Source organism: Aedes albopictus, chromosome 2, assembly GCF_035046485.1.
Source record: "Aedes albopictus strain Foshan chromosome 2, AalbF5, whole genome shotgun sequence".
Lineage (NCBI taxonomy): Eukaryota > Metazoa > Arthropoda > Insecta > Diptera > Culicidae > Aedes > Aedes albopictus.
In genome coordinates, this window is record NC_085137.1 from 216,559,542 (window position 1) to 216,574,599 (window position 15,058).

Here is a 15,058-nt window from a genome sequence, read left to right on the forward strand (position 1 = left end):
TAGGACCATACCGTACTTAGAAGATATTGTATGCTTTCAATCATTCAAGAATTAATTACACGAACAACGCATCTAAGCTATAAACTTGACATTGCGTGACATCAATTGAGTTAATTTCTTTAATTGATGTATATAGAATAGGTGTACTGCACATTAAGGTGAAAGGGCAAGAGTACCAACAGAATCTGAATGCCGTTAGAATCAATGGACTTATCCACCGATGAACCGAATTCATCGCTGTCCGAGAATTTTGACACTAGAGCGGGGCCATTCCCAATCAGAATCGTTCAATTCTAATTGGAAAGACCCCGCTCTAGTGTCAAAATTCTCGGGCCGCGATGAACTCGGCTCGTCGGTGGATAAGTCCATAGGCAACAAAATGTGGCATATTTGTTGCATATACCTACATTATACATTCAAATGGGGTAATGTAAAAGGAAGTGAGGGATTCAGTTTACCACAAGAGTGTACGGTACGATCATTCAAATTATTTGTGGAGAGTTCACTGCAAGTAGCATGTTACGGTCACATTCACGAGCCAACACAACCTTCTTCTAGCAACACGCTACATCTGGCGCGCTTAAACCACAGCTTAAGGCTGCAATTGAATCGTTCGTTTGGAAAAACATATAAGTCCACTTTGAGATAAAAATCCTATTTTTATCATCATCGTCGAACATCAAGCCGAAAAATGTTTTTTTTTGCTTTCAAGAAAATGTCCAATTTGTTTGGTATTTCACATGTAGTTTTACGGTTTAAGAAGGTCATGTTATTATAAAATAGAGTGAAAGGTTGTTTTACTTACTATGAATGAACAATAGACACATAGACGTAACACTTCGAATTTTGTATACAAAACATAGTCACGGACGGAAACATATTCGCCCAATGCTAAAAATACTGAGTTTGGCCAACCATACCGATAGTGTGATAAAGTGTAAACGTCACCCGTCAAACTCTATCGAAGTTTTTAATTAACCGTAAAATCGGTGTACGATTGAAATTATCAGTGTTCCGTCTTTTTGTCTCTGTGGTCAAGCCGTTGATTTCATATATGTATTTATTATTAGTATTTTATTAGATTTTTTTTTTATGTAAACGTAAGCTTCAAAAGCTATAAATTACTCATTGCTGATTATTGTTGATATATATTATTGACTTTATCAACATTTCTAGTTTGAATTCTTGCATTCTAATATTCTTGTAATAGTTACATCAGGTGAAATGCAAATTAATAAAAAATGATCTTTGATTTAAATGTGTTTTATCGATATTTTGACAAATGTCAGGACTTATGAGATTTTTGAAGCAAATGATTCAATTGAATAACAGAAACTAACACATAACTTGGCTTCTAATAGAGGATATACATTCTTATTGATTTTGGGAGATTTAAACTCATTCATAGGTATATTGCTTCAATCTAGTACCTCTGAGATAGCGATGTGTATATGTAGCACAACATGAAGGTGCTCAATGTGGGTGTTGGTGCCATGTGTAAAGCACAGGTGAAAACCACAATACAAACACCACTGAATACCTGTCCATTGCGGAGAGGAACTCGATTTTTTTATGTAATAGGTTCGAGCGAGCATGTCATACTGCTTCGGTGTAAGTACAGCAACGACGAAACGATGTGCTTAATCGTGGCGTCGTTCGTAGATTCGAATTAGTTCTCTGCGCGTACATGACCAGTTTAGTGAGCCACTCATTGTTTTGATTAGGTTTCTTGTTGGAAAGGTAACGCCCAACGTACGTTGGAAATTAACTATATAATTCGAAGAGATAAGTTTAGTGATTTAAGTTGAAATTGCAAAACCACCAAATTTATTCTAGGATCTCAGCATAATTTCTGCCATCAGAAGTAGTGACTCAATATGAACGAGTACGACAGTGAAAGGCGTCTAGCGTACCTGTATCCCCTTATCGGTGCGTTATCATTTATCTGCTGCATATCAACGGCCGTAGCATGGCACCATTGGCAGTACGTGCTAGACACTTGTGTTGAAACCAACTGCGGGTGCATTCTGAATGGCCTATCGACGCCAACGTTCTTCACGGGAGGCCACATTGCGTACTGCCATTGGGCAACCTATGGACTGGTTTTGCCCATCATCTTTTGCTTCATTTTCGGCATATTTCACCTCTTTCGAGTATGCTGTGGCAGACCGAGGGGACACACTTCTACGGCTACGGTCCGACAAAGGTGAGTCTGTAGTTTTGGGATAAAAACAATAATGTTACTATTCAATGGGCAGCAAGTAGGTAATTTATGAACTACGCAAATGCTTTCGTTTGGATTGGTGTGGGAGAAAATGCGAAGGGTTGGCGGGAAAAGGGGGTACGTGTGACTATAATTTATAGTGGGTAAGTCAAATACCAGAGCACATCAAAATGGAAATTAATTTAAAAAATGTTAACTGGTTTGTTTAATGTTCTAATCTTTGACTCGGAGATCATAAACTATCCTAAGAGACAATTGACTGCACTTGTTCATATAAAATTAACTTGTGAATATTATAGCCAAACCTGTTGCTAATGTATTCCTCTATTATGGACACATTCTAAGGGACCTGTATCATCAATACTCATTTTTCGAAGTTGAATATTGTCACATGTAACATTTTTATAACATTCTAAATCAGCGTTTCTCAAACTATGGGTCGCGACCCACTGGTGGGTCGCGGGCTAATTTTTGATGGGTCGCGAAGTCTTTATTAACTAATGTCGAATGTTAATGCTAAATTCTAGCCATTTTCTAATTTCCAAAAACTCCCTTGGAGAAAACCATTTCAGTAAGAGTTATTTCTAGAATTTGATTTGTTTCTCCTTAAATCTATTCAAAGTTTTGCATTATAAGTCATGTTTGGAGTATATTGAATATTGAAACTACTGTCTGCGTTCTGAAATCGATTCTAAAACTATGAGTTTTCAACCGCCAGTTTTAAGATTAGGGTACAATTTAAGATTTTACTTGTGTTCTGGAAAAAACGAGTTCGGGTTGTTGCTTGCAGTTAGCATTTTCTTTTGGACGTCAGTTTCAGCGGTTAAAATAAATAAAAAAACCCAGATTAATCCACCTCGTGGTGATAGCGCCTTTCTCGTCGAATATGTACTCTAAGATATTTCCGTCGCCATAAGCCGAAGTGTTCCTGAATTCTGAAAATACTCTAGAACGGAACAAATATCATTTTCTTCTTTTGTCACAGTGCTCGTTCGTCAATGAGGGGGTGGAGTTGATAAATAATAAATTTACTTGATGAAAAAAATACTCAAACAATTAAGCAAAACCGATTAACTCATCGGGTTTGGTAAGAAATTTTCTGGAGGACTCTACACCTTAAAATTTAAAAATTTATTTGTTTATTCATTTGTGTCCTTCCTCAAAATGTTGAATTCCGATCCAAAATTTCGAAGGGGGGACCCCTCTGGACTTAAGAGAAAATCGAAATTTGTGTCAGCCTTGTTCAGAAAAGCAAGAACCTTATTAAAGCCATAATCGAATTTGGAAACTTTTTGATGGCTCATATTCCTATGTTATGTATTATGTTAAACGTATAAGCAGAGCTGAAATAGTAGTTTACGCAACAAAGTGCAGAATGAGGATTTTACAGCACAAGTCATACATTTATCCAACGAGGCTTGCTGTGTTGGATAATTACGATGAGTGCTGTAAAAATCGAGTTCTGCACCGAGTTTCGTGCAACGTTATTTGCAATTTCATAAATTACCACATAAGTGACCCGATTTTGTCATCCTCTTTTTCACATTTTTTACTCTTTTCAAAGACTGAAACAGTTTTTCATACTTTTTATCCCTCTATGTTCTGCATCTCAGCAGTAGTTTGATGATAAAAATAAATAAATTGCATAAAATGTGACCATATGGTAATGGGAGCAAAAAGTTTTTTTGCAAAATGGGGCTGACAAAATCAGGTCCTTACTGTACTTGAGGCAAGATTTGAGGATAATTTTAAACAAAACTTTTTCATCAAACTCCATTCTGATGTTCATAGCCATGTTTAAGAAAGTGTGATCATAGCAGGTTATGCTGTGTAGTACTCAGAAATTTTTAAACCTGCATCCAGAAGCATCAAGAAGTTGATCAAAACTGAAAACAGTGCTGTAGTGGTTCATTACGCAACGCAAATCAGTGCTGTAATGAACCATTATCGCACTGCTAATTTGGTGTGGGAAAGTAAGCCTTTTCCTGTCATATTTGCGTGAGGGAAAACAGCCTATTACGATGAGAGATTGCAAAATAGTAGTTTACGCAACAAGGTGCAGAATGACGATTTTTACAGCACGAGTCGTACATTTATCCAACGAGGCTTGCCGAGTTGGATAATTACGGCGAGGCGAGTGCTGTAAAAATCGAGTTCTGCACCGAGTTGCGTACAACGTTTTTTGCAAGTTCATAAATTACCCCTTGAGGGAAGTTTCAAACAAAACTTTTCATCAAACTGCATACTGATGCTTATAGACATGTTTAGGGAAATCTGATCATAGCAGGTTATACTGTGCAGTTGTCACAATTTTTCTAAACTGCATCCAGAAAACATCAAGAAGTTGATCAAAACTGAAAACAGTGCTGTAATGGTTCATTACGCAACGCAAATCAGTGCTGTAATGAATCATTACAGCACTGTTAATTTGGTGTGGGAAAGTAGGCGTTTTACTGTCAGATATGCGTGAGGTAAAACAGCCTATTACGATGAGAAATTGCAAAAAAATATAAACCTCTCAGTTGAGTGCTTGACCACCTTTACTAGCACTGGATGCCGAACATTATCATTACATTTCAGCATTTTTTTCTGCACAGTTTAGCCTTTACATACTTTATTATCATTGGTTATACTGCCGTTCTACGCATGATTATCCCATGTTATATGGGATTCCCATATAACATGGGACAATTGGGCGTGGAACGGCAGTATAAGATTCATGTAAAATTTGACAAAAGAAAGTGCAAGCAAGTAAAATTTCCCATAATAAAACCCATTCAAATTTTAACCGTGTTACAGAGCGCGATGGCTCAACCAGTTGCATCAAAATTGTGCGCAGTAATTTAAGTGCTATAAAATTAAAATTTTCCCATACAACGTTGATTCATCCTACTGTATAATTACGCCTCAGGAAAATGGTGTGATTTGCAAGATCGCTTGAATTTTTATCAAAATTTTGTTCTTTTGCGCATATGTATCGCTTGCATCGATTTTGTTTTGTTGTAATTTCAGCGATGCACCTAATCCTGATTCTGCAACACTGCCGGTAATCTTAGGTGTGATCAGAGCTTGGTCAAAGACTATTTTCCCGCTGCCCGTTTATCTGGTTATCGAACATTTTTGATGATTTGATATTTCGCATGCATTGGTTTGTATCGTTGGTGTGTTCGACTGTTTTACGAAACTGTTTCGTGGTGGCTTGTCAGTCTTGACAAAAATAAAACACTATTTATGTTATTTTGTCCCATAAATAGTGTTTTATTTTTGTCAAGACTGACAAGCCACCACGAAACTGCATGGGTTTGGTTCACTTTTTAAACTGGCCACTTCCGGCTAGACATCTGGAAACGGTTCCGGAACACAACCGGTTCAGATATGTTATTTAGAGGATTGATTGGTGGTTATCGGTGATATACAACTTGTTTAGCGTTAAGCGTTTCGACCTACTATTCTTCGGTCATCATCAGAAGCATTCAGCAGGATTCGTCCCTTCAACTTCGTCAGTTTACTATATTAGCGATTCAGATATGGTCTGAAACTATTTTCCTGCTTACCGTTAATCTGATTATCGATAAAGCCGATATTTGGTGTGTCGCATGTCTGGGTTCGGTTCACTTTTCTAATTGGCCACTTCCAGCGGGACACCTGGAACCGGTTCCGGAACACAACCGGTTCAGATGTAGTCCTGCTTACCGTTCATCTGGTTATCAAAAAAGTCGCTCTTTGATACGTCGCATGCATGGGTTTGGTACACTTTTATAGTTGGCCACTTCCGGCGGAACACTTGGAACCAGTTCAGGAACACAACCGGTTCAGATATGGACTGAAACTATCTTACTGCTTACCGTTCATCTGGTTATCGAAAAAGCCGCTCTTTGATGTGTCGCATGCCTGGGTATAGTTCACTTTTTTAATTGGCCACTTCCGGCGGGAAACCTGGAACCGGTTCCGGAACACAACCGGTTCAGATATGGGCTGAAACTATTTTACTGCTTACCGTTCATTTGGTTATCGAAAAAGCCGCTCTTTGATGTGTCGCATGCATGGGTTCGGTTCACTTTTTTAGTTGGCCTCTTCCGGCGGGACACCTGGAACCGATTCTGGAACACAACCGGTTCAGATATGGTCTGAAACCACCGACGAACCGACGTGACAGTGGTGTTTCAAAAGTGTCCCCCCTAAATTTAACGGTCGACCAGAAAAGCGAGCGAACGCTTCTGTCAAATCAGCTCAGGCGCGAACCTTTTCCTATATGAATACACGGTGGTTTGGAGTTAAGCTATCAAAACAACGCGAACCGTTATAAAGGAGGCGGTAGTGTTTGGCTATTTTTCATCATGGCGTCGGGGACAACAAATTTGAATTTATTTGTTCTAGCTGTCACGTCGGTTCGTCGGTGCTGAAACTATTCTCCTGCTTGCCGTTCATCAGGTTATCGAAAAAGCCGCTCTTTGATGTGTCGCATGCATGGGTTTGGTTCACTTTTATATTTGGCCACTTCCGGCGGGAAACCTGGAACCGGTTCCGGAACACAACCGGTTCAGATATGGGCTGAAACTATTTTACTGCTTACCGCTCATTTGGTTATCGAAAAAGCCGCTCTTTGATGTGTCGCATGCATGGGTTTGGTTCACTTTTTTAGTTGGCCACTTCCGGCGAGACACCTGGAACCGATTCTGGAACACAACCGGTTCAGATATGGTCTGAAACTATTCTCCTGCTTGCCGTTCATCAGGTTATCGAAAAAGCCGCTCTTTGATGTGTCGCATGCATGGGTTTGGTTCACTTTTATATTTGGCCACTTCCGGCGGGAAACCTGGAACCGGTTCCGGAACACAACCGGTTCAGATATGGGCTGAAACTATTTTACTGCTTACCGTTCATTTGGTTATCGAAAAAGCCGCTCTTTGATGTGTCGCATGCATGGGTTTGGTTCACTTTTTTAGTTGGCCACTTCCGGCGAGACACCTGGAACCGATTCTGGAACACAACCGGTTCAGATATGGTCTGAAACTATTCTCCTGCTTACCGTTCATCAGGTTATCGAAAAAGCCGCTGTTTGATGTGTCGCATGCATGGGTTTAGTTCACTTTTATATTTGGCCACTTCCGGCGGGACACCCGGAACCGGTTCCGAAACACTACCGGTTCAGATATAGTCTGAGACCATTTTCCTACTTCCCTTTCATCAGATAATCGAAAATGCAGTGGTTTGATGGGTCGCATGCATGGGTTTGTTGCATTTTCATATCTGGCCCCTTCCTGGGGTACCGGTCCGGAACACCTAAATGGCCATAACTCCGGAACGGCTGGACCGATCTGAACCATTTTCAATAGGAAACAATGGGGCAATATACCGCGTCGAATGAACCATCGGTCGTTGAAATCAGTTCATATTTACTATCTAAAAATGAGGTGACCTTTTTGTACACATACACACACACACATACATACACACACACACATACATACACACAGACATCATCTCAACTCGTCGAGCTGAGTCGATTGGTATATAACACTTGACCCCTCCGGGGGCTCTATCAAATTTTTGTTTTTGGAGTGAACATATAGCCTTTCGGTACACCTTGGTGTACGAGAAAGGCAAAAAGTAGAAATACCAAAAAATTACCAAACTTCGACAAGAATACTTACACCCTGAGACGAGACTCGCGAAGAGGAAAAAAAGCAACGTCAAGTGCAGCCCAACTGAGCTGTCAGTTGTAGCCCGTTTGATTACGTTATCTAAAACGAGGAAAGTATTGCTATCCGAGATAAATTCTGAAGCCAAAATTCACTCCGAGCAGCATTTTCTTCTACTGTACTGTCAAAACTAAATTGAAAACAAAATATTCCAATGATTACTTTGCTTGGCGATTGTTGGCGGTGCAAAATTTCACCTCAACATGATTTTGTGCATGAATGGGATTCAGTCACACTGCATGTGAGGTAATGCGGTCACGTACGTGTTTGAACCACCAGCCCAAAACATAATGTCAACACAGATAGGAAGAAGAAAAAATAACAAAGTGGAGAAAAAGAAGACCGTCTTCGCGAGTCTCGTCTCAGCTTACACCTACCGAATTTCAGTGAGGCGAAACTTCTGTCAAAATCAGATGAATGTTGATTATCTGAACTTTAGGTGATTTCAATAAAAATTGAGATAAAATAAATTTGTATTGAGGATATTATGAAAAAAAATCAAGAGAACTTACACTGTGGTGCATAATTGATCGGACAAACGCCGATTTTCATACAAAATGGCCAAGTTTGAGATGCTGTAACTTTGGTTTGCGTTGATGGATTGCGCTCAATTTTTGACACGGAACTACTCATATGCTGAATTTTACGTATACGAAGTACAACATGTTTTTGTTCACAGGATTGGGCGTGGCAAGGCGTTCAAAATGTGCAAAAGTGATCGGACAGCGGCACGTGTGTAAATCAAAGGAGTGCCGCTGTCCGATCACTTTTGCACATTTTGAACGCCTTGCCACGCCCAATCCTGTGAACGAAAACATGTTGTACTTCGTATGCGTAAAATTCAGCATATGAGTAGTTCCGTGTAAAAAATTGAGCGCAATCCATCAACGCAAACCAAAGTTACAACATCTCAAACTTGGTCATTTTGTATGAAAATCGGCGTTTGTCCGATCAATTATGCACCACAGTGTATCTATAATTCTTGATGTTCAACCACGCGCTGTGAATTTCTGTAGCATTTTTAGCCGATATTTAATTTCACAGTTTCATCTCAAAGTTTTAAGACTAAGAGTTAACTGATGCTGCAAACTTGGGCACCTTAACCTTTCTTGAACTTAAAAAAAACTAAAAGAGCATTATAAATAAATATTTTTTTTTAGTTTGAGGACTACGTAACGTAAGTTTATCACAACCTATGAAAGTTATAAAATGGCAGCCAAAATTTGCAAAAATAAAAAGAATTATTTTATTAATTTCCATGCTGGTGGGTCGCCAAACTCATTGAAAATCAAAAGTGGGCCGCAAACTGAAAAAGTTTGAGAACCCCTGTATCTAAATTACTCTTGTCGTTTAAAAATGTATTCAACATGATATAAATATAACACTATTTATTGAACGACGATTAAGATTAACAATAAAATCGTTATTTTAATTCATTGAGGCACACCATTCATCAAAGCTGCCGTAATTTAAACACCAACGCACTGATTTTCAAAAGTCTTCTATCATTAACAGATAAATGTATGTAGATTTTTTAGCATACAAAGAATTTCAATTGTAATACTTTACAACTCTAAGCTATGGCTGGTCAAAGTGTAGGTTTTTTAAGCGTTGTAACGTCACGAAAAATCAATCTTTATGAAATGTATTCAAATACAGAGCAAGTACCATTTATAAAATTTTGTATGGTTGTTGTACTCCAGAATATGTTTCAAATGAGACCGAAAGAAAGTAAATCGGTTCGTTGAGGCCTGAGTTTAACCTGATTAAAATTTGCGTTGTAACGTCACGAAAAAAAAAGTTCTGTGGAAAGGCTCTCTGGCTTCTGCAGTGGACAAACGTAGTTCTATATTCAAAACTATCTCCTTCTCGTTGTGTATGAGCTCTTTTTTAAGGAATCATTCATAAATTGCGTACCATTAGGGTCCCTTGAGCATAAGTATAATTAGGTCATAGGTCTAGGGGGGCATGCCTATGTCGATATAGATTTTAGATAGATGCAATTCAGTATCATAATTTACACTTTATATAACTCATTTTGGTATCACAATTGCCAATTTTTCCGAACTGGCTCATCATTGTGCAACTTAAATGAGTTGCATAATAAAAAATAGTTGTATGCAACTCAAATGGGTTGCATTATGAAAAAAAACATTGCATAAAATTTGGTATGGAACTCGTTGCAAAACTCGATTTTGTCAGCACTCTTCGTATTTATCCAACTCGACAAGCCTCGTCGGATAAATGTACGACACGTGCTGGAAAAATCAACTTTTTGCAACTCGTTACATAAATAACTATTGTATACTCCAGAACTGCTTCAAAGATTCTTAACACCCGAATCTCTTGAGTTTTTTTTTTCTGCAATGGATTATTCTGGAGGGGCCAGCACACTAGGAGACGCTAGTTTGCATTTTGCAAAAGCTGGCAAATGATCAGATTTTTTTAAAAAGTATACTGGGATAAGTGTTCCAATTATGGCTATAGTTCCAATTATTCGCCATAGTTGATTTTCACCCTTTAACGATGTAAATCAACAAGAAAAAAATTGTAAACAACAGATCACAAAAGATGGTTGCACTCATTTACACTCCACATTTTGCTCAAATTATGGTAGAAATAACATTTCAACATTACATTACATACAAACATATACTTTAGAACCCTATAAATACATGACGCCCCACGTTGGGCGCCAATGTTACGAATAAAATGGTGCTGAACACTGCCAATGCATCGTCTCCCACGTTGGACGAAACTATTAGCAGAACCCTTCAAATGCTCATTTTATTTTCCGATTGAGCCCCACGTTTGGGAACTCAGATACGAAAAATAAAATGAAACATTACAAATGCACAAAAACTGCACAAAACTTAAACATTCAACACATAGCACAAATAGATAACGGAGTCAAATGCCAGGATGACAAGGTTTCATGATTGTTTTTGGTCCATCAGTCAATCTTGTGATTGTATTTTTTCCGGTAGGTTGCCGTTTTGTTCGCAGATTTAGTTGCTTACATAGCTTGAGTTTGATCTTGGAATTTCTAATCCTAAGGGAGAATCTCGATTCGGGCAACAACACAAGACGGTCTACAATTTGTTGTCTGTGTTAGCGTGTTTGCTCCTGGACCACTCCTGAAATTTTCGGAGCGCTACAAATGCACATTAAAGTCAGAGACAGATTCACAAGCCAAAGTATAAATAACATACGATACAAAAAATACAACTAAATGCAAACGTAATACACTCCATGTAACAATCGAAGAATTTTCCATGAATTGGAGAATGCAATTCATGAAAAATTCTTAAAACTATTCTATAAATGTAACAACTACTTTACAAACGTTTATGTTGTTCAGAATAAATAAAACGTAAATTAAATAAAAATGTCCATAATACCGTTTTAATGAGATTTGTTGTGTTGAAGAAGTATGGCTGCACTTTATCTGATTGATTCACACCATTCTCACTTATCTCAAACATGCTTATAACCCTATAATGGTGAATTATGTGTAAAATTTACGTTTTATGACGACTATCTTTAATATAACGGTCATTCTCAAAGAAATCAGCCCAAGTTGAGCTTATTTGCAAATTGTTTACCATATTATCACTAAAATTGTATTGGGTTAGCCTTAGTATATCTATTTGGTGCAATCTTTAGGATAAAACTCAAAATTTAACGTTATCACAAGTAGGTGGAAACATCTAATAAATTGCATATTTAGTTATTATTGATTGAATTACTAAAGAACAATAACTGTTATTGGTTTGCTTGATATAAGAGGTAAAAGATCAGAAATAATAGCAAAATCTGGTATGGTGATTTGCTCAATAATAGCTCGTTAAGATATTACAAGATCAAAACGATAGCAGACAAGATTCGTCGAACTTTTTCTTGAAAAAAAAAAATACCAATATCCAGCTTCGAACCACAGGCGGCGATGCTTACTTTTTAACTGTGGCTCACTGTTATGAATATCCTAAGAACACGAGCATGAGGTTCTTCGTTTCCGCAGCTTAAAAAGGGGCACATTTCACTAACATTGAGCCATCTCTATGGGTGTATGTGTTCCATTTCGTGCAGAAGAGCTAAATTTGTTCTTATGTAGAAATTTTCAGATATTTCAACAAGAACAAAAACTGATATCATATCACTTTGAGCTATTCGTGCGATTGAGCTATTCGTGCGATATTCTTTAAATTTTTGAATAACACATTGAAATCCCATCGAGCTATGACAGCAAAAATTGTTCGATTTGAGATATGATTTACAGTGTATCTAACAATTGTCCGTACAGCAACTTTTTGGTCAAAATAATTTTCCATTCAAATGTTCATAATTTCATCGAAAACGCTGAAATTTTGACCAAACATAAACCATGTATTAAAGCTTCATTGGTAACATTTTGAGCGAGTTCGAATATTTTTTTTTTAAAGTTATAGAACTTTTAGTAAAACTTATAAGATTTTTGAACACATTTTCAAAACATTATATCTCAATACATATGTACTCGATGAATCTTTTTAATTTAAACTTTTTTTTTAATCTAAAGCTTTCATATGCAACTTCGTTTGAGGTTTTATATTCACTACAAAAAATATGAAAAATGTGCTGATTGTCAACTACATGTTTAAAACTTTACCTTATTTTGCACATATTTTCTGCCAAACGTTTTTCACCAATAAAAGTGCATTAACTGAACGAAAAATGCATAGGACCTACTCTTCATATGTAGTTTAGTACATCTTGTATGAAAATATTTCATTAAGAAAGTTTTATAAAAGTTGAAAACACTTGGCACTTTTATTGATCAAAATATGTTAAATTTCCAATTGACACTCTTGAACATATACAGATTTTTCATATTTTTTGTAGTGAATATAAAACCTCAAACGAAGCTGCATATGAAAGCCTTAGGTATAAGCTGTAACACAAAAAAAATGAAATAGTTTCATCGAGTACATATTGAGGTATAATGTTTTAAAAATGTGTTCAAAAATCTTATAAGTTTTACTAAAAGTTCTATAATTTTCAGAATAAGTTGATCTCGCTCAAAATTGGTGTGATAGTCCAATTTGGGATGTAGTCTGCAATATGTACACCCGATTATTTTCTGCACGGGTCGTTTTTCTGCCATAACTCAGTCAGTTTTAAACCAATTGACTTGATTTTCCGTATACGTACAGTACAAACCGTGTCCCTCTGTGTACAAATTTCCATGTGAATTGATTATAAATTGACTAAATTATGGCCAAAAGTCGACCCGTGCAAAAAAAGAAACGGGCGTAACCATATACCTAACAATGCTTAAGCAATAACTATTGCATTTCAGAATTATTTGGGGAGCATGGCAGATTAACTAACATTATACATTGTATCGGAAAAAGCTTTTTTGTTTTTTTTTTCAGAATAATCCCGAACCATTCGTGAGATTGATTATTGAGTGTAACACTCAATATGGCATCAGATGGCAGGATATTTTGCATGATCTAACTAAGCTCTCCTCGAGTACAGTGCTTGAAATCAACAGTCGTCGTACTGTAAGTTGCTTTTCCTGTAAACATAAACGAAATCAAACCAACCAGAATTCGTATACTTCTTGGATACTATGTGGGAGTGGGATAGTATGGATGGTTAAGGTATCATGTATTTAACATTTTATTTTGTGTTCCGAGTTTCTAAGAAAATCTATGACCAATACCAAATATGTACATGTCACAGCTTTGTGAGCTGAAAAAATACTACTGTTGAATTCTAGTACTGAACAGCTATGTAGGTTTTCTGAACAGTTTGTAGGTCTTCTGAATTCCCATACAAATGCTATAAATGCCTATTGAGTTTCCAATATGTAATCTGCAAGATTCGTTGGATCAATGTACAGCTCATGCTGAAAAAAAAAACATCTTTCTGCAACTCGCTGCATAAATAGCTAATTCCGTATCCAACTTTTCAGATCTGGCGATGTAGTCGTTATGACCACCAAGACCGACGTGACGGACGATGATGATATCAGCCCATACTACTGGATCCCGGTGAGCATCATTGGTAGCTTCATGGCCCTGTTCACGTTGGTCCACGCGGCTATGTACCTGGACGGATTCCTCTACAGTTGCAAGCAGTATCGCAACGAGTTGATCAAGTATATGCAAGCCAGTGGACAATTGGTGGCTGCCATCCAGGGAAGACTGTCCTGTGCCTCGGTATTCGACTTCATGGACTATCTCCATCAGGACGTCTCGTGGGACAGACGCCGTGAGGGAAGAATCAATACATCGGCCGCGCTCATCATTGGTATCATCTGCTCGTGGACTTGTATTGCTCTTTGGATCTGGACGGTGGTCATTGCTGCCCAACGGGCTAGGGCTAGCCGTAGAGTTCGCGTCTGAAGTTACCATGCACAACGAGTATCAGCTTTCTCATGATGTTTGCCATTTTTGAATCGATTATAAAACACAGCACAACTGAGTATTACTTAAGAACATTACAAATTTTATATGACATATGTGTTCATTTTAATTGGCCTACAATTTGTCAGGGAAACATGTGCCTTTCAAACGTTTTACAAATCAAACAGATATTTTTTGCAATTATTAAAAGTTTACACACATTCCTCAATAGATTGTCATTTTATCAACCTTATGTTTACCATCTAATGACTAAGTTTTAGTTTTTAAGAGAAACAAATAAATATAAGATTTTATATATCATTTTATTTATTAGACATCACATTTCAAATAAAACATAGACACTAATAAACAATAACAGGTACCCCACAATACTCGATTTGCGGCTGCAGCTTTCCATTCTTGGTCACGCCCGATACTCGCCACATCACGCTTCACCTGGTCCGCCCATCGTGATATTTGCGCTCCACGGCTTCTTGTGCCAACCGGATCAGTAGCGAACACCAACTTTGCAGGGTTGTTGTCCTGCATTCGCCGTAGATTGCAAGGAGCTCTTGGATGAACAACTTCACACACCGGCCTCCTGCACACCGCCGAAGAAAGTGCTTAAAAGTCTGGTGTCCATAAAGGATCATCGGTTTTATAAGCTCAACACTAGCGAACCTGGTGGTGGAAGTCAAGCTTTTTCCTACAGCGAGCATAGGGAGACGACGTAGCACGCT

General features: G+C 37.8%; 1 protein-coding gene across 2 annotated transcripts; it reads left to right on the forward strand.

Moving 5' to 3' along the window:
• The first annotated feature begins 1,585 nt into the window (after positions 1 to 1,585).
• LOC109433145 (uncharacterized) lies at positions 1,586 to 14,632 on the forward strand. 2 transcript variants are annotated; one of them, XM_029855197.2, is made up of 3 exons: positions 1,586 to 1,740; positions 1,837 to 2,206; positions 13,886 to 14,632. In XM_029855197.2, exons 2-3 carry the CDS (start codon positions 1,878 to 1,880, stop codon positions 14,316 to 14,318), a joined length of 762 nt encoding a protein of 253 aa, XP_029711057.1. In that variant the 5' UTR covers positions 1,586 to 1,740; positions 1,837 to 1,877; the 3' UTR covers positions 14,319 to 14,632. The 2 variants fall into 2 exon arrangements, with proteins under 2 accessions (XP_029711057.1, XP_029711064.1); XM_029855204.2 differs by having other exon boundaries at positions 1,590 to 1,752.
• Positions 14,633 to 15,058: the final 426 nt, after the last annotated feature.